This window comes from Poromitra crassiceps (genome assembly GCF_964638095.1).
Source record: "Poromitra crassiceps genome assembly, chromosome: 6".
Lineage (NCBI taxonomy): Eukaryota > Metazoa > Chordata > Actinopteri > Beryciformes > Melamphaidae > Poromitra > Poromitra crassiceps.
This window is the reverse complement of record NC_139627.1, coordinates 43,857,312-43,882,609: the sequence shown is the minus strand read 5'-3', so window position 1 is coordinate 43,882,609 and position 25,298 is coordinate 43,857,312. Positions and strand designations below refer to the sequence as shown.

Here is a 25,298-nt window from a genome sequence, read left to right as displayed (position 1 = left end):
AGCCTTACATTAAGTACAGCAGGTCACAAGCAGGCAGCTCATTAGGCCGCAACACTCAGCATGGTAAGTTTCTCTTATCACACTTATCTTACAGTATCACTTAAATCACAATTTAAGATTAGTTTACACTGGAGATAAGCTTGTCCATAAACCAGTGCTTTATGTGCATCTCTGAAAAGCACTAAAATATCCCTAATAGACGGTTTTAACTTGACAACTAATATAGGACTAAGGAATATACCTTTAAATTGACCTTATTTTACATGGTATAATTTTACATTTTCATTTGTTATTTCCATAAATTTGAAACTCCTTAATCTATACTGCAAAAAGTTTCTTAGTCTATTATTGAGCCCTATGATCCTAATTTTCTTAAGGCAAGTGAAGGAATCTGTCAATATGGGCAGATCATTTCACTTGTTTGCTGTACAGATCCACTTGTTTCATAATTTATATTATTATATTATCTATAGACGGTTTTCACCAGAGCGCAACCCCACAGCACTTCCTTTTTCTCAGCATTCAGCAAACTGCAGAAATATTCACTTGACATTGTTACTTTTGTTTTTGCCGCTCAGCTGTATAGACATGGAATGGTCAGTCCTGCACTTGAATGTTTTTTTTTCTTTTATGTCCATAGCAAACACTGCAACAGGAAGTGAGCGGGGGTTCAATTTAGAATGTTTTTGTTGTCAAGTTAAAACCGTCTAGATTATTTATATTGATATTATGACTGGTTTCAACAGACTGACTAATTTAAAACTCCTGAGACCAGTGAAGCTGTATTGGAAACAAGTGGAGTTATATCTCTCCTCACTACAAATGTTTCTCCTGGTTTGAGGAAAAATAAAACATGAAGGCAGAATCTCTGTCTGTCTGCCTGTCTGCCTGTCTGTCTGCCTGTCTGTCTGTCTTTCTGTCTGTCTGTCTGTCTGTCTGTCTGCCTGTCTGTCTGCCTGTCTGCCTGCCTGTCTGTCTGTCTGTCTGTCTGTCTGTCTGCCTGTCTGTCTGTCTGTCTGTCTGCCTGTCTGTCTGTCTGCCTGTCTGTCTGTCTGTCTGCCTGTCTGTCTGTCTGCCTGTCTGTCTGTCTGTCTGTCTGCCTGTCTGTCTGTCTGCCTGTCTGTCTGCCTGTCTGTCTGTCTGTCTGTCTGCCTGTCTGTCTGTCTGTTTGTCTATCTATCTATCTGTCTATCTATCTATCTATCTATCTATCTATCTATCTATCTCTCTCTATAAAAGGGAGCAAGTGGACAATGTTTGTTCTCTGTTTAAATTTCTGTCCCACTGATGTCATAGTGATGTCTGATAGGTAAAATTTAAATCACATTAGCCTTTATTTGGACAATCACTAGTTATTAATATATTCATATACATGTTCAGTATAGTTATTGTACATACACAGACAGACATCATATTTAGATAACCTGTATCTTACATTTGCAGCTCCTCTTTATCTCACACTGTGCCCTGTCACAGTGCCCTCTACAGGGCCAGAATAACAGATAGGTTGAGTCTACAGAGTAGCCTTCAAGTGTGCATCAAGACTGATGTCATCTGATGTGTGTCCTATAAGTATCTTTGACTTTCTGTTTATTGTATGTAAGTCTGTGTATCCATCCGTGAATATACAAGAGTGCATCTCTTGGCCAAGATCTATGTCAAATATGTCATATCAGATGACTTCTTCTGACTCCTGGCTCCATCTTTCTGTGTGGAGAAAGTGGTTTTCTTCAAGTGGTTGACTGTCTACCTTTTGGCTGTCAATTTCAATTCTACAACAATGTCATAAGAGCAAAATCATCTTATGACATCGCTGATGTGAGGCCGCACAGCGGCTGAGATGCGTATGTATGCGAGCTGCAGGGCGGGCGAGCCCGCGCAGCGGTCGAGCCTTATCTCTTTTCATTTAATTTTTAGTCCATTAATAACTCATTAATAACCTGGAAACGTGCACAAAATGTCAGAAAAATCTTTGAATCTCTAGTGTCTCTATGAATCAACCCACAAATACATCCCTTAAGACCCATGATACTAACCTTACTATTTTAAAGCTATGTTATTTTTAATGGATAATTAATGTTTATGTAAAGTAATGAGAAATTAAGGACATTTCAAACTAAAGGGTTTGGTTTCGCATAGAAAATGATCACGGGAGATACAAAGTAGTGTATCTGTACTGTACCACAAAGAACAATAGAAATCAAAATTCAACTCATTGTCGATACGCACTTTCAAAGTTATTAGTGCTACTACAGTATAGGAGATTAAAAAAAAGTACCACGGAATATGATAAGATCACTAGCTTACTGTGAGGAAAGTCATTGCAGGAATATTGTAGGGATTTTCAGTGGAGGGAGGAGAGCTTCCTGGTATTTGCCATTTGCCAGATAAAAGACAATGGAAGTGCCTGGGGGTTTTACTGGGAGTGTTTAAAAAACAAGCCTCTCTCACTTCCCCTTATGGGAATCAGATAGGGTCAGTGTGAAGGAGTCTTCCTTGTTGCTGCTGGCAGCAGAACACGAGCTAATAACATGAGCTAATGAGCCATGCTAATGAAAGCCCACAGCAGCTTAGTGACAAGTGTCCCTCTGTCCCTTCTGTCCCACAGAGCTGGACCATGGCTGCAGCTGGACCAGGCTGGATCTGCTGCTGCACTGCTTTACTCTCTCTGGCTGTCGCACACAGTGAGTACTACCTGTTGGACGATTATTACCACAATAATACACTGCGTATGGCAACAACAACACATGCATACTGTAGTAGATGCTGGAGATAGTCTGGCAAGCGAGACTACTGTAGATGTGAACTCCAGGAGAAAATGACATATATATTTAAGGAAGCAATAATATGACTACTTTCTGAGCATTTGGCAGCCTGACATTGAGGAAACTGATGGAAAGGCGTAATACAGATATGATGAAGCCAGATTCTCTCTCATGAAACCGGGCCAATTGTCTCTACCTCGCATCAGATTTGTGTTTGCCTATGGGTTTGTTCTATACTCTGAACAATGACAAGTAAGAGTCAAATAAGGCAGGTACTTATACTTATTGGCTAAGTATATTACCATTTATGGGGCAGCAAAGTCTACCCATGTACTGTAGGCAGCCATGTTGCCTGCTTGCAATTCATCCCAGACATGCCCACTTTTCAATGGTCAAATCAAACTCCTGCACACGCTATGTCCCGCCTCTACCTGTTTCAGTCAAAATACGTCGGAATAAGGAGTCACATACTGTGCAAATGGCGTTTCAGCTCGACTTTAAAGTCAAAGTTGTTCTCTAAAAAAGCCAACTGGTTCTCTGGTCAACGTGAATCCCAGATGAGAAAGATTCTGCAGCTCAGATCTAGCAGCTGAATTCACGTCTCGGTGTCTTGTTGCTTCTCGCTTCTTCATGTTGCTTCTCTCTCTGTCCCTTTCCTTTCCTTTGTGGTGGCACTTTGCTGAACAAGCAGCCGGTCACATTCAGCTCTTACTCAGCTGCTTCCAGGGTGCCCAGTGCCACCACCTCTGCTTTTCTGGAAGTGTAACGGATAGCTGCTGTCATGTGACAAACCTTGGGCGTGTAAATCCAATTTTAATTTGGACGATTTTGGTGCAAGAAAGTCCAATCTGTGAATCAAAAAGAAAATGCTGAAAACTAAGGCTGCTTGCCTGGCAGCAGCAGCAGTGGATGTCCTGACGGTCGACTTGAGTGTGTTGCAGAACGCAGAGGAGGCTGTGTAGATGTTTTGGTTTAGTGTCAAAGCAGCGTACGCACGCACACACACCGTATTTAGAGACCACACATTACGTGTGTTGGCCATGGTGTGGTGGTGGTTTGACACTTATGCTGTGAGCACAAGAACACTTCCATTGAGATTGAGCTTGTCAAAAGAAATCACAGGTAGGACCACAAAAACAGCGTCTTCTCTTCTTCTTGGAGAGACGTTCAGACATATTGTGAGTGAATTTACTAATTTGATAAGTGGTGATGGGAGTTATATACCCTAGAAACTGAGCATCACAGATTGGACAAACTGTTATGTATTTTCTGTTTTGGTTTACATATTGGCCTTCATTGGGTGGGTGGGTGGTCCACTACACATGCATACAATTACTTACAAGATCATGAATATGTGCATAACTCAATTTTGACACAAAAATCAGATAGAACCAAGCTCACACAAAGTGTCTCTGACTCATTATAGGCTACGTGTTCGATAGCTCTCTCTCCCCTGTCTATGGGTTAAAGTCCATATTAACACACACATGCACTTTATGTTTGAGTCTTCAGAAAGACGTCAGCAGCAGTAGGGGTTGGATACAGGTTACGCACACAGAGAAATCAGCAATGATCACTGTATGCAGGTTACACACACAGTATGACCAGATAAATCAGCAATGTTCACTGTATGCAGGTTACACACACAGTATCAGCAGAGAAATCAGCAATGATCACTGTATGCAGGTTACACACACAGTATGACCAGAGAAATCATTCTGCTTTCAGTGCAGTTGTATGTTTTTCAAATGAAGTATACTGTATGTGCTGATTTTTGCAACAAGGCAGATTAAGTTCACTTAGAAGAAAATTAAACTTGATGACACTTCTTGAATCAAGCTGACTTGCAGCAGTGGAAACAAGTGAAACTATTGCAGACACACTTTTTTCTTATTCCCACACTTGTTTCGAATAAAAACACTTTTTTAAAGACACACCACTGTCTGGAGTAATAACATGTGAAGACGGAACAGTTTTTGCTGTGGCTATGTGGCTAAACAGTGACAATATTATCTTAATCTTTCATTGGAGCTCACAGCTTGACTGTGAATGTCATCGTTTGAAAGTTAGTTTAAAATCAATGTAAGCATGTAAACAGTCATACTGCCCTTTAGGCCAGGTTGGGTTTTCCACCTTTGTGATGATGTGTGAGAGGCAGATGTTGACGCTGCTCTTCACATTCAGGCTGAAACTTTGTGGTTCTCTGGTTTCCTGCCTCGTCGGCTGAATTGCTTCATGTTGTTTTTTTTCTATAGCGCGCAACTTCCTTAATGCTACGCTTGCTGCAAGGAAGTGGAGGTATATTCCCAAACACGTCAAGGGGTGACGGTGACACACAGAGGAAGATGTAGAAGGTGTAGTGCTGGGGCTGTGTGTCCACATTAGCGTTTGTCAGCGTCACTTTGGTGCGGAAGAAACGCAGAGAAAAAGTGGATTATAGCTCACTAGCCAGCTGTTAGCACTTCTAGACTATTAGCAAACTAACATTACTAACTTTAAGCAGACAATACAGTGTTATAGAGCAAGCAAGGCTTATCGATACATTTCCGGTATAACGTTAATCCATACTGCCTTTATGATCGCTGTATAGTACCGTTAATAATTAATGTTAGTAACGTTAATCAATTATTAGCCTACAAGGTCCTATTTCTCCATTGCCTTTGACTTTCTCCATCATGTTGTTGCTGTGGATGGTATGGGGAAAAGCGGTTCACGTCTTTCTGAAAAGGTTAACATTTCTCAGCCACATTTTGTGCACCTTGCGGCTGATTCCCGTTGCTTTTGATGAGGAGAGTGCCCTGCATGGTGCTGAGAATGAAATGCTATATGGACACACAGCCTTAAACCCAAAGTCCACCAGATGCGGTACGGCTCCGTGCGGATCTGGTACCGCTGCTGAAACAGACTCCTGCCCATGTTAATAGATGCGGTACGTGAAAAATACGCGCCCGTTCTATTTTTGTCGGATCCCGCATGCGTTTGGCAGATTACATAACATGGGTGTGGGTCTGTTCAGGCAGCTGCACGGAGCCATCATACCGCAGCCGGTGGACATAGGCCCTTTCTGGTGTACATAGCCCTTTCTGGTGTACATTGGGTTTTAGTCTCCACTTCTTAGACTGAATGGGAAAACTGAATGAACATCAGTCAGAATCAGGTTATTGGCCAAGTTCATTTGCACACAAGGAGTTTAGCTTAGTGTTTGCTTGTATGCATTGCTTTACCTGTATTCTTTCCTTTAGTTGTTGTTTTCTAGAAGCCCTTTATCTTGTATGATGATTTGTCTTTTTAAAGGAATAGTTCACCCAAAAATGAAAATTCTGTCATCATCTATACTCACCCACATGCCAGTTGAAGTACAGGTGAAGTTTATCCATATAACACACAGCTGAGGTTGCCAGCACAACTCCATAGAAGCCTTCTCCAAAACAACTGAAGTTAACTTGCGGCAAAGGTTGCGAGTTCGATCCCGGGTGGTGCAGAATGAACATGCTTAGCTATGCCAACTCAGGCATGCTGTGTGCGTTAAAAACACAATATTTCAAGGTTTATGTACCTGAATTTTTGCTTTGTTGTGTCTGTCTGTATGGTGTCCTCCTAAGTGTCTTGCTGCTTGTGATAAAGTTCCTATCTCTCCTTTACACCATCCTATCCAGACCACATGGGGGTGACAGAGAGCTATGATGTGATCGCCGGTCACCTGTTCCTGCTGAACTGCGGCGGCTCAGAGGATCGATCCAACGTGACCTGGAGCAGAGGGGCCAGGGGGCAGAGCCTCGACCTGCCCTCCGGAGCCGAGGTCCGACAGGGGCAGCTGTGGTTTCTGCCCCTGCTGGCTTCTCATGACGGAACCTACACCTGTCAGAAGAGGTATGAAAATACCTGAGTGAATTATCAGTTGGACCGCATGACTGCTGTCCAAGCTTCAACCACTCACTGACAAAATAAACTGTTCGGTCTAAGAGGTTAAAGCTGCTATGTGTCACATTTTAACATCAATAATTCATTAATACACTAATTGTTGGAGACATTCGTATAAATACTGTAAACAAACCAGACCGTCATCGGCCTCTACTCTGCAGCCTCCATTGCAGGAAGCAACAGGCTGATGGGGAAATGTAGTCTTAATGAAGAGAAACACTACAGCTACAACAATACTACTGCTGTGAGATAGAGGAGAGCAATCGTCTCCAACATGCTCTGATTGGTTGATGGTAACGATAATTCTAGTTTTGCGCTCAACTAAGTGCATGGGCAGTTGAGCAATCGTGCGCCGCCGTGCTTTCAGCCGCCTTATTATAGTAGTGAGATTATACCCAATTATCTTAATTAATTTGACAATATTGATGTTTAAAATGCCACATGTAGCACATTTTGGGAATTATTCCATATTGTTTTCTGAATGGTAGTATGTATCACATAATACTATTTATTGGTATTGTAGCGTTCCAGGTAATCCAGGTATTACCTGTAATGTGATGTACAATAGAAGTGTCTAGAGTGCAGCTAGGAACTAATGTGTGTGGGTGTGTTACTAGGGGAAACGGGGTATATAGAGCCAGCGGCCGTGGGCCGGATGTCAGTCTAGCTATGGAGTGAGCGAGACCGGTTGTTGTGTGTAGAGCTAGCGGTGTGAAGCTAGCTGCTAGGAGCTAAAGGAGCCTGTGAATAAAGACCCTGTACCAACTACAACTCTCCGTTCCTTGGCGTATCACCGATACGTTACAGTATGTTTGATCATAAATGTTCAGTTGGTGCTTAAAATGTATGCTCCGTCTAGCATCTTATTTTCTTATCTATTAATGGGGAAATGGCGTCTCTCTCTTGTCTTGTATTAATATTTGTTGCTTGTAATGTTTCGGCTCAAGAAAGTACACATTATCACACCTTCTTCATTGAAAGTTACTCTGGAGAGCACAGACAAATTATGCAAATATAATAATGAAAGAATAGAACAAAATACGACAAAATTATGTATTAAAAAAAAACCTGAGAAAAACAAAACGATGTATTTCCCTCGTGTTAAACTACCAAAACACTGTTCCACTATAACCTAGTAACTTTACCAGCTCACAGGAGAGGGAGTTCAGGGTGTCAGTGTCCAGTGGAGTGTGTCCCGGCCCGGTTGAGGACTGGCCGCTCAAACAAGGTGTCAGCAACGCTCTGCCCTGCAAACTGGACCACATCCTGCGACTGAACAGCACAGCTGACGTCCGCTGGCTGAAGGTAAGCAGAGCCTTCATTCATAAGAGCATGAAGAACAGGAGATGTAATAATACATAAACCTCACCTCAAAATGGAGCCAGACTAAACACAGGCCCAGATGCTACTAATTTAGTTGCTCATCCTGCAGAACATCTGTCTCTCCATGAGGCAGCATGCAGTTGGAACCTCTGAGCAGTCCTGTATCCCTTCTGGACTTCTGAGTAATTCCAAATCTTTGAAGCCACAGTCCAGGAAATATGAAATTGATCATGGTAACTGGAAAAATAAAGCTGATTATTCTGAATGTTTTTCTTCTTAGGCACTGAGCATTATGGTATGGCACATACACATGGGAACATTGGAATAGTATTTCAGAGTGGTTCCATCTGTGTATAAGTGATTCAGAAATGAACGGTTGAAATTTAAGAAGGAAGAAACAAAGTAATTAAGTCATATTTAATTTGACACAGCCTTGTCATTCTCCAGCCTCCATAAGTTTGGCTCTCTTTTTAAAAGGATATGCCACATTTTTGTGAGTTTCTCCAATTTGCCATATCGCCCATACAAAACCAAGATACACAATGCCTTTCCCGTCACTCTCCGTACAGTATATACAGTGAGCTGCAGTCGTGAAGTTAGTTAGTATCGCCAATGAATTGGGGGAAGCGGTACAGCTGTTCAAAAACACACATTTCCAACAGCGTCAAAATGTACATGTTGTGAGTCGGGTCCTCACCACAAGATGAAATATTCATCCAAAATGATGAGAAGGTAAATAAGGTAAATCGATCGCCGGAACTACTTTCTAATCTAAACATGGCCGCCAGGCGTACAGCTCATGCGCTGCATACAGCGCATCATGTATGGATTATTATTATTGCTACCAATGATGATGTTGATTGGTAGATTCCTTTCTCAGCACAATCCATGCTGTCCCTCATACTAGCCTCAGATAGTTAGCCACAAATCAATAATACAAGGTCACTGGGGTCACGCTCCTGTCTGTGCAAGGCACACACATTGAGGCTCGCTGAAATGTACTTTGTGTGCACAGTGGAAAAAATTCCACTGAGCCTCAGATCAGCTTGCACAGCTAATTTTTCAATTAGTAATTCAATTACTTGTGGAGGAAAATAACTATTAAGTAAAGTAACTACTAATTTCCAGTAAGTTGGTCAACACTGGTTCGAGCGGAGTGTTTAAAGCCACAGTGTGTGTTGTGCGTGCAGGACTGTAGTCCAGTGGAGCAGCTGGTGGCATCGGGCTCGGCCCACATCAACAGGCGAGGGGACCTGCGTCTGACGGCGCCCTCACAGGAGGATGCTGGGATATACACCTGCCTGCTGGATGTCCGCCTGGAGGGGCGGAGCTACACCGCCACCCGCAGCCTTGCAGTGACTGTCATACAACCAAGAGGTTGGTTACCATGTGACTGAGAGGTCATCAATCAGTCATTCTTTCATGTAATTTTCACTCCATTCATTTGCCGACGGTGTCTCTGTGGTTAGCGCGCGCGCGCGCGCACACACACACACACACACAGGCCAAGTTGGGAAGCGGCAGTCGAGAATTGCTGTAAGACGCCGATGTGAAGGCCAGAAATTTTTGCCTAATTATTCATTAATCCCTAGCCGAAGTAAGCCAAGTTACGGATCGATCTCAATGAACCACTGGAGATCAGATCTTCCTTTTGGGGGGGTCCTCTATCCTAGCTCATACAGAAGCCCTCCTCTTTGGGGGGGTCCTCTATCCTAGCTCATACAGAAGCCCTCCTATATAGGCTATATATATATATATATATATATATATATATATATATATATATATATATATATATGGGGGTCCTCTATCCAGGCTCATACAGAAGCCCTCCTCTCGCCTCAAGAGGAGCGCCAACTTACAATGGCGTCATACGCCAAAGTACTTGCCATGCATGCTGGGCTGTATGTTTGTCAATACAGTCTGGCTTGCCAGACCCTCTCTCTGCAGCAGGATAGTATCGTCGTCTGGCTGTATCTGTGTGCTTTTGAGAGGAAGTCACTTCTTGCTCAATTCTCCCAAGTAAAATGTTAAATTTTATTCCAACACGGACAGCGGTAGTAAAACAAGCTCCTTGGCCAAGCTTTTGCCCGAGAGATACTAAATGGCGCATGCGTATACTTCTGTAACAGACTGGAGAAATCTTGCGTTTGATTTATTGTTCCGGACATTTTGCGACCAAACGCACATACTTTATTAATGTAATTTGCACCGGGCAGCGGGCAAGGACAAATAATAAACGAGCCCAACATGTTTGTCATTGTTTTCACTTGTCTTCTGTGGCGAGCTATGCAACTTGTTGAGTGGGCTTGTTGACTGCTCTTCTTCCTTTGTCTTTCTAAAACGAGGTATGACAAGGATAACTACTTCAGCCCTCTGTGGAACATGTGGAAGTGTTTAAGTGTACCCACTTTCCCAGGGACCTAGATCCAGCTAGTAGTTTACAACCAGCTGGCAACTAGTGATAACAATAATTCAGACTCTTCTGAAGCTAAAACTGAAGACAGTATGAAGAATGGATGGATGGATACTAATGTACCTCAGTTATTGGGAAGAAACACTTGAGTTACCCAGTTTGTGGTAAAAATACATATATTATACATATATACGTATATACATACATATATATACACATATATATATACATATATATATATATATGTGTATATATATACATACATATATATATATATATATATATATATATATATATACGAGATAGACACTGCTATGGGGCTCTTTTAAATCTTCTATGTTGTTCTATGTTGCTTTTTCGTGCTTCGTGCTTTTTCTGCGGTAGCTCTAAAACTGTGGAATGATCTACCACTGCAAGATGAGACAGGCCCCTCCCCTTCACTGTCGCACTTTAAAACTCACCTTTTCTCCGTGGCCTTCGTCACCATGTAGGATACTGATTGTATGACTCGTGTGAGTTGTTTTATTTATTTTTAAGTTTTTTACTTCTTTTATCTATTTCATTGTGTTGTTTTATTTTTCTTCTGTACAGCACTTTGGTCCTCTGTGGTTGTTTTAAAGCACTTTATAAATAAAGTTGGATTGTATTGGATATGTTCTATTCTATTCTATTCTATTATATCCTGTTCTGACTGTGTGTGTTTCCTGTTGACAGATTTTGGGGTTTTCATATATCCCGTGGTGATCTCCCCTAAAGAGCAAACCGTTCTGGTTGACCTGGGTAAGTTACACAGCATTACACACTAACCCAATACTGATGTTACAGCAATGTGGGATTGATATAGGATAAACAGTCCTGGATGACTACTGCTCCGCTCTTTGTTAAGGTACTGGAAGCATAATTGAGTTCAAAACGAAATAAGAAGAGATTTCTGCACACTTATCTATGCAATTGACAAGTTATGCATAGATCTAAGTGTGTGGAAATCTCTTGCAGTGGCCCTCACACTGTTGTACGACTCCTGCTGAGACAAACCAAATTGAACCTGAGGACCGTGCGATCCCGCAGTCATAGTAAACACCTGAAAACCATCCAAAGTGAAATGAGCTTCTCAGTCTTGGTTGTGTAAAGTGGAGTTATGAGGTTCTCAGTCTTGGTTGTGTAAAGTGGAGTTATGAGGTTCTCAGTCTTGGATTTGTAAAGTGGAGTTATGAGGTTCTCAGTCTTGGGTGTGTAAAGTGGAGTTATGAGGTTCTCAGTCTTGGATTTGTAAAGTGGAGTTATGAGGTTCTCAGTCTTGGATGTGTAAAGTGGAGTTATGAGCTTCTCAGTCTTGGATGTGTGAAGTGGAGTTATGAGGTTCTCAGTCTTGGATTTGTAAAGTGGAGTTATGAGGTTCTCAGTCTTGGATGTGTAAAGTGGAGTTATGAGCTTCTCAGTCTTGGATGTGTAAAGTGGAGTTATGAGGTTCTCAGTCTTGGATTTGTAAAGTGGAGTTATGAGGTTCTCAGTCTTGGATGTGTAAAGTGGAGTTATGAGCTTCTCAGTCTTGGATGTGTAAAGTGGAGTTATGAGGTTCTCAGTCTTGGTTGTGTAAAGTGGAGTTATGAGGTTCTCAGTCTTGGATTTGTAAAGTGGAGTTATGAGGTTCTCAGTCTTGGTTGTGTAAAGTGGAGTTATGAGCTTCTCAGTCTTGGATGTGTAAAGTGGAGTTATGAGGTTCTCAGTCTTGGTTGTGTAAAGTGGAGTTATGAGGTTCTCAGTCTTGGATTTGTAAAGTGGAGTTATGAGGTTCTCAGTCTTGGATGTGTAAAGTGGAGTTATGAGGTTCTCAGTCTTGGTTGTGTAAAGTGGAGTTATGAGGTTCTCAGTCTTGGATTTGTAAAGTGGAGTTATGAGGTTCTCAGTCTTGGATGTGTAAAGTGGAGTTATGAGGTTCTCAGTCTTGAATGTGTAAAGTGGAGTTATGAGGTTCTCAGTCTTGGTTGTGTAAAGTGGAGTTATGAGCTTCTCAGTCTTGGATGTGTAAAGTGGAGTTATGAGGTTTTCAGTCTTGAATGTGTAGAGTGATGGCTGCCTCCTGACAGGATCCAGGGTGGAGCTGAACTGTTGGGCCCATGTCGGCTTGGATGACGAGGAGACACGGATGTTCTGGACGGTGAACGGCAGCCTCAGTGACGACCACCAGCAGATGGAGGACTCCTGGAAACAGTCAGTTTGTCCCACGTTCACTTCACCATCTCTGACCCCGAAAAAACATGATACCATCAATACAACATACAGACATACAAGTACTATATAACAAAAGAAACAAAAACGACAAACTTGTAGTAGAAAATACACAGTCAGAATTCTTCTGACCGTATATTCTGACTGTGTCAACAACCATTACATTATTGGTGGTTTACATGGTAAAATACGCTACAGATCTATGCAAAACATTTTCATTGGTTGATTGACTGATGGATTCTGTCCCTCTCAGTAAAGAGGACCAGGGCCGGGGGTTCGGCGTGTCCACTCTGTCCATCTCTGAAGTCCTGCCATGGTTCTTGAATGTTCCCATTCGCTGCCACGTGGAGAATCCAAGTGCACACGATGAAGGCTTGTTTTGGCTTCGGAAAGGTATTCTATTCTATTCTGTTCTATTCTATTCAACACGGTAGTTCAGACAGTTGTAGCTTTGACTTGCATGTTTTTAAACATTGAGCATTTGTCAGAAGTGTCAAAGTTCACCAGGCCAAATGAGTACAACATTTCATGATGTGATATTATGGCATTTACATTCATATTAAAACTGCTTTGGAAACTTTTCAACTGATATCAGAAAGATACTGAGGTCCCGAAGCAGGCAGCAGTCCTGGTCGAGTGCAGATGTCGTGTCAACTTTAATTTTGGCTTTGCTGGGTTTACTCTGGTTTTGAATGTTATGCAGGCCGTCAAATCAACATCTATCAACATGACAGTGTTTGCTGAGAATATTTTTTCCCCTTAACAATGTAGAAGATTATGGCTGCACTGTGCTGGAGAAAAATCATCAAACGCTTTCTTATTATTTCTAATTTCATTATTGTCTATATCTATATATATACATTATATATGTATATATCTATCTATCTATATACATATATATATACATGTATATATACATACATGTATATATACATACATATATATATATATATACATACATATATATATATATATATACACACATACATACAAACTTTTGTCTAAAATGCTTATTTGATTCCAAAACTACACTGAATCAGCACTAAATCACCCCCCACCATCCACAGGTTTTTGCTTCTGTTCACTTCATCATGGATGTTCACTATAGAGAGCCAAAGTTAACATCACTTCCTGCTTCAGCATGCGTACCAAGGGATTTCATCCGCCATCTTATTTCCCATAAAAAAAAAGGGTTGAATTTTTTTTTTCTTTAAATCCGCATTTTTCTTTTTTACGTTTTGGTTTCTAAATATAGCTGAACCGTTTGGTTTGAACAAGTAAAATTATTTTTGATAAGCATTTTACGAAATCTCTATGGGAAAATAAATGGCGGATGAAAATCTCAGTGACGTTCACTTTGGTTGTCAATGGAGAACACTGCGGTCCTCCTTGCCATGTGACCCATTAGTTTCTCTCAGTCAATGGAATAAAATGCATTGGTGTCAACTGTCAATACTTAGAAAGAGCCATCAGATGGCGACAAAGAGCCTGAGCTCCCACCATAGAACTCCAGTCTGTCCGTCGATTGCAGAGACAGACTTCAAGGTTTCAAAGTGATGGTAGAAACGTGAGTAACTAAAATCTGCTGTTTTGGTGAAAATAACATACTGTACACCTTTGTGAAATATTTTTGTCGATTTTTGTCAGTGCTGTAAAATGTGAAGTTTGACTTCTACATTTGTTTCTGTGGAAGTAGCAGAAGTTGTGTTGCTCTGATCTGGGTGCATTTAGGTCATTGCTAAGCTCGGAATGTTCGAGTTCTACAGCGATACCAAGCATGTTATTGTAGACTGACGGGAAAATCATCCCAGTGCTTTTGATTGCAATTGCTCTTGCTAAGTTTATATTGACTTTATTGTTCAAATACTTCATAATAAGTTTGGACAACATACAATTGAGACCCTACATTTTCAAAACAGTATAACATTCATAGCTTGTAGAGACCATCTTCCATTACGGTTTTTCGTAACCCTGTCACCGGAGTGGACCTGGTACCGGGTCCGTCAGGCTTAACGCCCTCGGAAAACAAGCCTGTTTTATATCCATTATTATTTTTGAAAATCACCATAAGGACACACATCATAAGGGGCAAATTAGCTAGTGAGAGAAAAACCTCTTTGAGGGAAATGGAGCCCAGAATTGGAAACACTTCTATGGGTGTGGACTCCTGAACAACATATCATTGGCTGTTTATATGGAGCCTTTTATTCCACTTGTAATCAGAATAGAAGCCTAATCAGAATAAAAATGTCTCATATAAATGCTTTGATCAGAATGAACTGGCCGATTGGAATGAAATTTCATTCCATTTGAGAGGGGTGGTGTAACTGTGGAGGCAACATTACTCTGTCCTCTTCAACTGTGTTAAAAGTAGTCCTTATAATGTGGGCACCATTGTGAATGACGATGTAGTGTCTGTTACAGCTAAAGAAGTTTACCAGGCGATCTTACAGCTAGCCGATAACAAAGCATGTGGATTAGATCATAATTTCTGCTGAACATCTCAAGTTAGCTAGCCCCAAGTCTGCAGCTCTTCTTGCCATGTGTTTCAATGGCTTTATGACCCATGGTTTTCTGCCGGCATTTATGTTGTCAGTCACTCTGGTGCCGGTTATCAAGGATAAGACTGGCAAAGTCGAGTGCCTAGATAATTACAGGCCTATTGCCCTAGCCAGTGTGATTTCCAAAGTATTTGAAATGGTTTTATTAGATCGTTTAAATATGTTTATATCCAGCACTGACAATCAATTTGGCTTTAAGGCCAAGCATAGCACTGATTTGTGTATCTATGCATTGAAGGAGGTTGTCGAAGCCTATAAAAGGCAGAACTCCTCTGTTTTAGTTGGTTTTATAGATGCATCGAAGGCTTTTGATCGAGTCAATCATCATAAGCTGTTTCTAAAATTAATAAAAAGTCAAAGAGGTGTGCCTGGCAGCATAATACGCATACTGGTATGCCAACCAGAGTATGCTGGTAAAATGGGGCAATAGTGTCTCTACCCCTTTTTGTGTTGGTAATGGGGTACGGCAGGGGGGGCTACTCTCCCCTGTTCTCTTTAATTTATATATGGATGATCTCTCTGTCCAGCTAAGAGGCTGCAGAACAGGATGTATGATCGGTAACGCCTTGATTAACCATCTTATGTATGCGGATGACCTGGCGATCTTCTCCCCCAGCAACGCTGGGTTTCAACATCTGCTGAATATCTGTTCTGATTACGGGGTCCAATTTGATGTGAAATACAATGCTAAGAAGAGTGTTGTTATGATCTGTAGAACGAAAGAGGACCGGGATCTTGCTTTTCCTGTCTTTCTTTTGTCTGAGCATGCTCTATGTGTCTGTGACAAAACCAAATATCTGGGCCACTTCATCACTGACCATATGGGTGATGATGATGATATGTATAGACACTAGACAGCGGCGTGTGTTATACATTCAGGCTAACATGTTGGTCAGGAAATTCCACTCCTGTTCTGATGATGTAAATATCACACTCTTTAGGGCTTACTGTACCCCTATCTATACTGCCCCCTTGTGGGCAAAGTTTAAGAAGGCAAGCATGCATAAACTTCAGGTTGCCTATAATGATTGCATGCGCATCTTGCTGAAAAAGCCCAGGTGGAGCAGTGCTAGTGACCCGTTCTGTAAGGCGGGGGTGGCCACTTTCCAGGCGCTCCTGAGAAATCTGAGGTACAGGTTCATCTGTAGATTGAACGTGTCTCAGAATGTTATCATTAAGTTGCTCACTGATCCTGGGCTAAGCACTGTGAGATACCAGTCACATATGTGGAAACTCTGGTATGACTCTCTTTTATAATGTACTTTTGTTCTTTTATTGTGCTCTTATGTGCTTTTTGTAATTGTGTATGTGTCATCTATGGACCTAGCGTCTGCCAATAAAGGTTTGATTGATTGATTGTAACCCTTTCACAATCCGGTCGATGGATAAAATGCCATCATGTAAACATTCATTCACTCAAACACTTCATCACTTTCTTTATCTCGCTTCTTTCTGCACATGCTTGTGCAGTTAAGTTACCATAGGCTAAGTAACATCAACATGTTAGCATATTTTTCCTGGAGGATTCGTATGGATGTGCCATAAACCACGCGGCACTGGGACTTGATGCAGTCCGTTTTTATCTCAAGTCCGGAGTCCTGAATCCTGCAGTCGTTTAGCGCTCATGTAAACACTTGCGTGGCAGTCTTCCTTTGGAATGATTTCATTCAGAATGGGAAACAATGTCTCATCTAACTGCAGCTAATCTCCCCGGACGCACCAAATCTCATTCTCGGAGATATGAATCACTGCTCACTGAGAAAGACACTCAAAGACTTCCACCAGTACGTTACATGCCCGACCAGGAACAATAAAATCTTAGACATGTGTTATGGAAATGTCAAAGATGCATATAAATCATTACCCCTCCCGCCCCTGGGTGCTTCGCATCATAACTGTGTGCATCTCTTCCCTGTATATCGCACTGCACTAAAACGTGGCAAAGTGCAGGACATCTGCTTTAAGAATTGGAACGACAATGACGCCTGTCAGACTCTCCAGGGCCTCCTTGAGTCCACAGACTGGGACATGTTCATCGAGTCCTCTGCCGATATCGATGAACTGACTGATGTTGTCACTAGTTGGACCTTGTACTGTGAAGATATTGTGATTCCTGATAGAAATATCAAAGTCTATCCAAACTCTAAGCCGTGGATATCAAAGTCCCTCAAATCACTTCTTCATAGGAAGAACAAAGCTTTTAGAGAGGGGAACATTTTAGAAATGCGTAGTTTACAAAAAGAAATTAAGAGGGAAATAAGGGCTGGTAAAATGAAGTATAAGTAAAAAAATCGAGGCTCAACTCCGAGCAAACAACCTAGGCTCTGCCTGGGATGGCATGAAAACCATCACAGGGCTGAAAGAGAGCAGCAGGAAGAAGGTAACTCTAGCCAACTACAACTGCGACCATCAACTGGCTCAGAGCCTCAATGATTTCTATGTTAGATTTGATGCTCATGATTTCAGTGAGAATCACTCTGAGATCAGAAATAGACTTCTGTCTGCCCCCCCCCTCAAGTCCTTTTTTCGATGAACAGGATGTCATCAAGTGTTTTAAAAGGTGTAAACCTAGAAAAAGTGCGGGTCCAGACCATATTGACGGTCGCATAATAAAGACCTGCGCGGAGCAATTGGGTCCCATTTTTAATTACATATTTAATTCGTCTCTCACCCAGCAGAGGGTGTCATCCATGTGGAAGCAGTCCACTGTTGTGCCTGTTGCCAAGAGCAACAACCCAAAAACACTTAACGATTTTAGACCCGTTGCTCTGACCTCTCTGATCATTAAACAGTTCGAGAAACTAGTCAAGTCAGAACTCGTGGCTAAAACTGAGAGCCTGCTAGACCCTCTTCAATTCGCGTACAGGGCTGGTAGGAGCGTTCAAGACGCAACTGCCACTCTACTCAACCTGCTTTATAAGCATCTAGAAGAAAGTAAAAATCATGCTAGGCTGCTTTTTGTCGATTTCTCGTCGGCGTTCAATACCATTCAGCCCCATGTTCTGGTAGAGAAATTAGTTGGCGCCTTCGGTCTAGATCCATGTCTGGTGGGCTGGATCCTCGACTTCTTAACGAACAGATCTCAACGTGTAAGGGTTAACGAGATACTGTCCAGCCTTCTGTCAACTTCCACTGGTTCGCCTCAGGGCTGTGTTCTATCTGCTTTCTTGTACATTCTTTACACCAATGACTGTCGTAGCCGCCATGACAACAGATTCATCGTCAAGTATGCTGACGACTCTGTCATCGTCAGCCTGCTTGGCGATGATGAGGTTGGCCACGGTCAGGTTATGGATGACTTTCTGTCCTGGTGCAACGACGCCTTCCTAGAACTTAACATCTCGAAAACGAAAGAGATCTGTATCGATTTCAGACGTCCCCCCCGTACTACCCAGAATAGTGTCGTCCATGGTCAGTCAGTGGACATTGTAACCAACTACAAATACCTGGGCACGATTATTGATGACAAACTGAAATTTGACTTAAACACCGACATGCTGTGCAAGAAGGGCCAGCAACGCCTTTACTGCTTGAGGAAACTAGCCAAGTTCCAAGTAGACAAGAGCCTGATGAAACTGTTTTATAGTGCTTATATTGAATCTGTGATCTGCTTTTCCTTTATCTGTTGGTACGGTAACCTCTGTATCAAGGATAAAAACTCCCTCTGGAGAATTGTGAAAACAGCTTCTAAAGTAGCCGGCATCCAACTGGAGAGCCTTGACCTTAGCTATAACAGACAGATGCTCAAAAAAGCTCTGTCCATCCGCTCAGACAGTGCCCACCCACTCAGTTCAGATTATAGGCTACTGCCATCCGGCCTTCGCTTGTGTGTCCCACGGACCACCAAAAACAGGTATAAGTATTCCTTTGTCCCTTCCTCCATCCGTGCAGTAAATGCCGCTGGAGGAAGGAAAAGATGACTGAGGAATTAACGTTTCATCAATCTGCTATACCAGCAGTCGGCTCTTTTATGTTCTTAGCTCTTCTTATGTTTTTTAATTTGTTTTTTAATTTGTTTTTAACTTGTTTTTTAATTTGTTTTTATACTGTCTTATCGGCCGTATCAGCCGCTGGCTCATCCCCTTCTTAAGTTATTAGTGTTGTTTTATTTTATTTATCAGCCGCACCAGACGTATGCTCTTTTATATTGGCTCATCGTATGTCTAAATGTTGTTACATCCTGATTATTTATGACATTGTATGTATGGTTTGCACTTTATGTTTTTACGTTTCAAGCCTCTACGCCTTGCTGTAATCCAATTTGCCCTTTGGGACATTAATAAACTACTTGAACTTGAACTTGAACTTGAGCTAGTGTTATTCCCGAAATGCATTATGGGCTGCGGGCTGCGGTTATTCTACTTTTTTTTGGGTCATTGCTCTTGTTTGAGAATGTGTTTTTGTCTCTGCCCCACCCAGCCGACCACAGCCGCCACTACACTAGCGTGGCTCTCTGCCTGGCCTCCTCCCTGGCTGTTCTGGCTCTGGCTGCTGGCTTCTTTTTCTGCAAGATGGATCTGGTGCTGGCGTACAGGAAACTGTGTCCACATTTGGCCAAACAAAGAGGTGAGTGGGTTACTCTGCCAAGCAGGATTCTCTGCCTATTAGCGGTTTCATGATGTGAGTGACGGTGCTCCAAAAACATTTTCATCAACAAGAAGAACTTGCCCTTAGTTACTGTATAGGCTACCACAACCACACTTAATTGCATGGTGCTCTGATGAATGCTTCTGCCAAGCAGTGGTGTATAAAGTACTTGAAAACCATACTTGAGTAAAAGACTTTGGTAAAAGTCAAAGTCGCTCATTAGAATATTACTTCTGTAAAAGTCTTAAAGTAGCTGATATGTTCTGTACTTAAGTATCAAAAGTATTTTTTTTATATTAAATGTACTTAAGTATTGAAAGTAAAAGTACAAGTAAATCCTGTTAAAAAAAGGAAGCAAAAGACATGTCTGGGCTTGAGCGGAGGTCTATTAGTATTGAAGTATTGAAAGTATTGAAGTATTGAAAGTAAAAGTACAAGTAAATCCTGTTAAAAAAAAGGAAGCAAAAGACATGCCTGGGCTTGAGCGGAAGTCTATTTCTTCTCCTTGAGTTTTATAGCTCAGGGTTATAGAATAAGAATGTTATTGAGGTATGCCGTAACTACAGTACAACAAAACAACCAGCTGCACCGACTGTCCTCTTCTCCTCAGCTGCAGACAGGAAGCTGTATGACGCCTATGTGAGCTACCTGCATGCTGACGGCGAGTGCTCCTCTGAGACGGCAGCCTTCGCCCTACAGGTTCTGCCCGAGGTGCTGGAGAAACAATATGGCTACTCGCTGTACATCCGAGGCAGGGACGACTGCCCCGGGGAAGGTCAGCAACACGCAGTTACCTTTAAACGACAGGACCAGTTGTTTGTATATGAGCCTCACAGAAACATACTGCATCTGATGGACATTGGGTTTGAGAGCTGGAGGGGATCAATTGATTTCGTATTCCGGGAAGCTATTTCTCTGAGGGTTTGTGGGCATAGGGTTGGGGATGGAACAGTGAACTACATGAGGTTATGATCTGACAGAGGAAATGGGGATGGGTGGATGTTGAGTAGAGGGAAATTGGGATTTCCCCAGCATGACTTAGCGTGCGATGTTCACAAAGTAAATGTTTTGCCCGGCAAAACATTGACAGAGTCAACAAAAACAGAGAGAGAGAGAGAGAGAAAAAGAGAGTCACCCTGCAACTCCTTATAATATAAACGTGTGTCAGTGCGTCTGTGCACTGACCATGCATTAAGACCAGAGGGAACACTGACCGACCACACCAACTGGTCCGGACCATTAGCTTTAGCATCCCTAGTGGTAGAGACCAGTGGTCCGTGCCCAGTTGGTGTGGTCCATCACTGTACCACGGAGTCCGTGGTACAGTGATGGACCACACCAACTGGTCCGGACCATTTGACTTAGCACCCCCTAGTAGTAGAGACCAGTGGTCTTAACAGACCACTGAAATGGCTACAACTGTTGCTGCCAAAAGAGCTATACATTAGCTACCCGCTCCATTCACTTCAATAGAAGGTTAGCTCCCAGTTAGCACCGTAATGCTAGCCGTTAGCGGGTAGCCTGGACGCTTTATTTCGGGTAAAGCATGAGAGGTTTTTATATGGATTATGCCAGGTCTGGGAGTATGCAGTGCTTTCAATGCGGGGATGTTTGGTCACAACAAGCGGTTTGAAATAAATATATAAATATGCATGATTCCCGCAATCCCGCGTCGGATTTTAGGCCCTGCTAGCCTATAATTTATTTGGAAAGGTGGTCCTTGGAAAGTTTTAACAATCAGAAGTGGGCGTTGAATTAAAAAAAAGGTTGAGCTCCCCTGATATGGGGGCATCAAATTGGGCATCAAGATGGCGGCCATGTTTCGAAACAGTGGGCTGAGAAAGGCATCCTAACTGTGGCTTGCTTGTATGACAGTGGCGCTCTTCTCACATTTACACAGATTCAAGAAAGATATAATGTACCTAGCACACAATTCTTTAAGTTTCTACAGTTGAGAAGTTTTATTCAGTCCACTCAGCAAACACTGGAGGAACCAAAGGCCTCTGTAATAGAGAAAATACTAATACAATCAGAGAAATCAACTAAATTATTATCTAGACTTTACAAAGGTTTGATGGAGGCTTTTCCAGACAATATTCTTTCTACTAAGGAAAAATGGCAGGGCGACATTGAGGAAAACATTGACGAGGAGGAATGGAGACAGATTTGTTCAAATATACAGTCTGGCTCATATAACTGGAGACATAAACTCTTACAATTCAAGATTGTGCATAGAACATATTATACCCCAGAAAAACTTCATGCCATGCACTCAGAAATGTCCTTTTTGTGCTGGAGGTGTAAGAGACAAAAGGGCTCGCTTTTGCATATGCTGTGGTCTTGCTGTAAACTGACCCCCTTTTGGGAGGAAATATGTTTTGTTATCTCATCATGCTTGCAACTTAATCTAACGCCCACTCCTCGTCTCTGTTTACTCGGCAACTTTAATGTTGGTGATTGTCACCAAAGGAAATTTTGTAATCTTGCATTTATTGCTGCAAATTTTTTTATTGCTGTTGGCTGGAAGGCCTCCTATCCCCCAACATTGTCTCAGTGGAAAGCAGAGATGTCAGGCTATATCCCTCTTGATCATCTGTATTACAAAATGAAAGGAAAGCTTGACATATATGACAAAATATGGACCTTATGTGACTTTTATGGATAATTGTTAAACATCGGTTGAATTGTTTTTTTTACAAGACTACTGTGACATATTCATTTACTGATTTCCTCATCTTCATATACTGTTTTTTCTTTCTTCTCCTTTTTGAGATTCTTGAGATGTATGTATTTAGGAGTATGTGTATGCATATATATGTGGATATACGTGTGTACAGTATGTGTATGTGTGTACATGTATGTATATATATGCACATATATCTGTAGTTGCAACCCTAGCATTGTTTTGTCTACCGTGTCTGTTTAAGTTGCATTGTCTTGTTTGTCCTGTTTCGTTATCTTGTCCCACCTGCTTGAGGGTATCATACATACATATAAAAAGCATACACATAGCACTGACTCTCACTCTGCGGTGAGTGGCTCTGGGGGAGGGCATGGCCCCCATAGTAACCCAGTTCCACCTCTGTGGGAGGAAACACTTTCGCAAATACAGGGAGGGTTGTGGGGTATGCTGCACATTGTAATGTATTGTATGATGTCTGTTTGTAATGCAATTTTTTTTTTTTTTTTTAAAGTCAAGATGGCGGCCACAACAAAAACTGTTGTCGAGCGAAAACCTTGTTCAATTCTCCGACCTCTCCGACTGATCAAACATTTATAAAACCCATTGCAGACAATATGGATGTTAACTAATGGCTCCGTTTTATTCTTTACAGCGATGCATGATGTCATCGCGGCCGCAGTGCGGCGAAGTCGCAGGCTGATCATCATCCTGTCGACACAGACTCCGTCCTCCACAGACGGCCAGATGGAGGAGGTGTCGGCGCTCCAGCGCAGCCAGAAGCAGCTTTGCTTCGAGCAGAGAGTCGGCCTGCACGACGCCCTGACTCAGAGTGGCCCCCGTGTCATCCTGCTGGAACTAGGTGACTAGTCTACAGACTCTGCTCCTCATTAGACTACAGACTCCCTCTTTGTTGCTAAGCGCTGATGGGAAGCACATCTAAACAGTGTAGGCGATGCAATTACGTCTTTCCCCCGAGAGAGTTACCATCTCTCATTGTTAGAAGGCGCCAGATGATGTCATACAGATGCATTTGAATAATCAGGCTTGGGGAGTAAAGCTTATGGCATGTACTCAAACATTCTCCAACAGACAAACACAGATGTTGGTTTGGTGGCGTGCCATGGCTGTCCTCGTCTGGTCAGATTTGACATGTCCAATCCTTGTTTGTCCGTGTTTGATGAAGTTTGTTCAGTGCCATGCTTTCAGACTGGTCTCACAATCAATCAATCAATCAATCAATCAATCAATCTAGCCAATCACTGGACACAAACAATGGTCATTCGAGCTCTAGTCCGGCTAGGTTGGTATGGTTAACATTCCATTGATGTTATTTAAAACGGACTACTGCAGCTTTAAATTTGGTCAACTGTTTTATTTAAATTTGTTTGATCCATGGGCAGTTAGTTTTCAAACACAATCTCCTGCCAACAACTGCCAACATTAGAATTAGTTGTTGGAGAATGTTTGATTTGTGTGCCATGGCTAACGGATTACATCTAATAGTGTTACATAATCGATACATAAAAAGATAACTGTAGCTACAGTTACAGGGGAAAAAAGGTTGTAATCAGATTACAGATTACATCGGATCAGTACATAGCTTCTATACTCTTTGGCTCAGCTCAGTCCAGCCAGCTGTTGTTTATGATGAACTGAATAATGTCTCAGCTGGTCTGTTGGTCTTTATTGGAATATCTTGCAATATTGAAACCTTGTATTTCCTTTGGAATGTTAACTGCACTTGACAATAGTCAAGATCTAGACAATAAGTGCAAAAAGTGCAGTACAATCTTGTTCTTTAAATGACAGGTCATCAATCATCTGTTCTGTTGTCTTCTTTTCACTTCTTCTTTACTTCTCTCCCCTCCTCCCCTCTGCCCTCCACTCCTCCCTCTTCTCTGCCCCCCTCTCTCCTTTCCTCTTATCTCCTCTCCTTTGCCCTCCTCTCTCCTTTCCTCTTATCTCCTCCTCTCTCGTCTCCCCTCCTCTCCTCTGCCCTCCACTCCTCCCTCTTCTCTGCCCCCCTCTCCTTTCCTCTTATCTCCTCTCCTTTGCCCTCCTCTCTCCGTTACTCTTATCTCCTCTCCTCTCTCGTCTCCCCTCCTCTCCTCTGCCCTCCACTCCTCCTTCTTCTCTGCCCTCCTCTCTCCTCTCCTCTCCTCTGCTCCCCTCTCTCCTCCTCTCCTCTCCTCGCTTGGTCAGATGGTCTGGTGGACTACAGCAGCCTGCCAGAGTCTCTGCGCTACATCAAGAGGAAACAGGGCGTTCTCAAGTGGAAGAGAGTGTCTTCCTCCAACAGACTCTTCTGGAAGAGTCTGCGGTACCACATGGCCCCGGCACCTGCGCGGAGAGCCCCGACTGTCGCCCTGACCGGGGTTCTCTGAGTGTTTCCTGCTGGAGAACTTGTTTCTTCATGACCTATTTTGCATCCTTGACAAACAGGTCTAAATTGAAAACCTCATTTAAAGAAGCAAAATAAGATGAATATAAATCACTCATTCCCACATTCATTTTAGCCTGTAAGCAAATGGGACCATTAGTGAGAAACATCTCAGCCTCTTCTCTACATATTGTCTATTTTCTATTGTTTCTCCACCTTATCTGCTCTCCTCTTCTGATGGATTTGGAGGGAAATCTGCTGGATCACTTTATGGTACAACACAGGAAGAGGTGTTCTCCTCTGTTCCAGTTCTACTACTCTAACTGCAGAGTTTGAACTTGCCGTTACCTTACCTGGTCTGACTACAGACTGGCTAGTGTCAGCGTTTCTTCTTCTTCTGGCTCTTCAAAACAAATGGAGCAATGCCAGGGAG

At 42.3% G+C, this 25,298-nt stretch overlaps 1 protein-coding gene across 1 annotated transcript; it reads left to right on the top strand.

The window, feature by feature from the left end:
- Positions 1-6,426: 6,426 nt before the first annotated feature.
- On the top strand, positions 6,427-24,874 carry il1rl2 (interleukin 1 receptor-like 2; the record flags this gene model as incomplete). The annotated part of the gene is made up of 10 exons (XM_083638259.1): positions 6,427-6,635; positions 7,835-7,991; positions 9,200-9,386; positions 11,140-11,205; positions 12,513-12,636; positions 12,908-13,047; positions 19,635-19,781; positions 20,413-20,577; positions 23,138-23,344; positions 24,688-24,874. 10 exons carry the CDS (start codon positions 6,427-6,429, stop codon positions 24,867-24,869), a joined length of 1,584 nt encoding a protein of 527 aa, XP_083494385.1. The 3' UTR covers positions 24,870-24,874.
- Between the last annotated feature and the right edge of the window lie 424 nt (positions 24,875-25,298).